The following is a 2,453-nucleotide window of genomic DNA, read 5'->3' on the forward strand; positions in this document are numbered from 1 at the left end:
TCTGTCGAATTTAACTCGTTGAATTAAATTCGACACGGCAGAAATGCGACGTATGAACCGGGCCTAAGCCACCCGAGTCCCGGATGTGGTTTCGTATGAATTTTACTAGTGGTGTACTTTCCAGTAAAACACTTGTGTCTATATGATATATATCATTATTGTTATTATTTCTTGAAAAGCAGAATTATTGTTGTTATTATTAAACGAGCATGATGGGCTATTTCAGCCTTTTTTATGCACTCACAACTTATTTATCCTTGATTATATTTCTTAGGTGGCTGTTGAGTTCAGGTGAGAGGAAATAATCTTTTCCACGGACGGCAGAATAGTGTAAAGAGCCACTGGCAAAGGAAAATAATCAATCCACAACATCTTCCTCGCTATTCTGGGTATTTTAACAGACCTATTTACCTACGGGGTAAAACAGAGAACTTATCGAGAAATCATGGCCAATTTAACAAACGATGGAAACCAAACAATTTATCAAGAACCCTTTTGCTACAAAGGGGCAGTAGATGAGATACAGCAAAAAACGTTTCTTTTAACATTAAATATTCTTATATCCGTGACCGCATTTCTGGGGAATGCTCTGATCATTGCTGCTCTTCCAAAGGTGTCGTCTATTCATCTGTCTTCAAAGCTGTTGTTACGTTGCCTTGTTTGGTCTGATCTCAGTGTGGGCCTCATTTCAGAGCCTCTATACAGTACATTCCTACTTTCTCCGGCCGATACATTACTATGTTACTATTCTGATATCATTAATACTAACACAACTGTAGTATTCTGCGGAGTATCGTTCCAAACTATAACTGCAATAAGTGTGGACAGACTTCTCGCTTTGTCGTTGGGTCTGAGATACAGACAGATTGTAACTATAAGGCGAGTGAGAGTCTTCGTAATCATGTCTTGTCTTTTGAGCAGTGTCGCCTCACTAACATATCTATTCAACGAACTAATTCATACCTTCATCACCTGTGTAGGACTGTTAATCTGTGTGGCAGTCTCCACCTTCTTTTACACGAAAATCTATCTCACGCTGCACCATTATCATTCTCAAGTACAAGACAATATTCACCAAGACCCACCGAGTGAGGGAGGAACTCCAGTGAATATAACACGATACGGAAAGACAGTATCCAGTGTACTATGGGTCCAGATGTCATTAGTGGCCTGTTATCTTCCATATAGTATAGTAACAATTTTAACTACTGTACTCAAAACGTATCCACCATCTCTTGTCCTCGTTTGGGAACTAACCTTCGCTCTCCTGATGTTCAATTCATCTCTTAATCCGATTCTTTATTGTTGGAAGATCGCTGGAGTGAGACAAGCAGTAATTGAGACAATCAGAAAATGTTATCATTTATCAAGTTAGCTGTGCTGTGAAGGCAAAACTACAAGAACTTGTTACTTACAAAAGAGTTGTTTTCATTGCGTTTTCGGTCTTTCAGCTTATGGCATAAAAAATAGAAATGGTAACTTATTATCACGAAACTGGGATATCATAGATGATTTATTTATAAACAACCTTGCTAAGATTAAGTTCTATGCGGTTTCCATACTTGCGCTATTTGGAGACATTTTTCACTTAAATGTAGAGCTTTGGACGGAGACGTCCTTCCCGAGGGGCAATAACGTCGCGCCAAAGGATAATAGCAACATATGTCACAGAAATTTGCTATTAAATCGAAAAGTTATTACTCGAGAGCTTCACCACATTAAAATTGATACCTTATCTAGTGTATGGCCTGTTCACCTAGCAAGTACTTAAAAAAGGCTTCCTTCGACTCACCTCATAGCCTTCAAAACTTATAAAACGAAGAATGCTGTCGAGCTTCATCTTTGTAAAACATCAGCTTCCCAGAGGGTCTTAATTTAATGAAATTAAAAACTCAGACGCATTTTTTTCTCTTTAGTTACTATTATTATTATCATTATCGTTATCATTAGCATTAGCATTAGCGTTATTTTAGTATTGTCATTTTCGAATATGTCAACGTTACATGAAAAGCGGCAATAAAGAAAATTTATAATAACAGAGCGACATTTCAATTTATATTTTCGTCAACTTTGGCTTTGGCTGATAGTTTTCAATAATAACTTCGCTATTATTTACCTTCTGTAAGACTGAAGAAGACTCCGTGGAGAATTAGACGTTTTTGTATACAGCAACTGAAGTTTTTTGGAAAGAGTGTCATCATGGCTACTCATCCATGAAAACGAAATGTTAAATTTTTCACTTATGGATGTTTTGTTTCGTAAATCTGATATTGATAAAGACCTTATGGTAATCAACCACATTGTTTTGCTTGGAATTTTATCTATAGGTGTAAGCTTGATTATACAAAATCATTCTTAGAAGTTTTTGAAAGCTAAGTTGAAAGCAACTCTAAGCATAGAATTTTATATTGTCGGAGAAAAGGGTAAACTCGTACAACATTAAAAAAATCAAG

The 2,453-nt window shown here is 36.5% G+C and overlaps 1 protein-coding gene across 1 annotated transcript; it reads left to right on the plus strand.

Moving 5' to 3' along the window:
- Nucleotides 1-445: 445 nt before the first annotated feature.
- Nucleotides 446-2,036, plus strand: LOC149101106 (adenosine receptor A3-like). The gene has a single exon (XM_089275785.1). It carries the CDS (start codon nt 446-448, stop codon nt 1,373-1,375), a length of 930 nt encoding a protein of 309 aa, XP_089131911.1. The 3' UTR covers nt 1,376-2,036.
- The last annotated feature ends 417 nt before the right edge of the window (nt 2,037-2,453 follow it).

Source organism: Orbicella faveolata, unplaced genomic scaffold (assembly GCF_042242905.1).
Source record: "Orbicella faveolata isolate gen_17 unplaced genomic scaffold, um_ofav_v1 contig_4, whole genome shotgun sequence".
NCBI lineage: Eukaryota > Metazoa > Cnidaria > Anthozoa > Scleractinia > Merulinidae > Orbicella > Orbicella faveolata.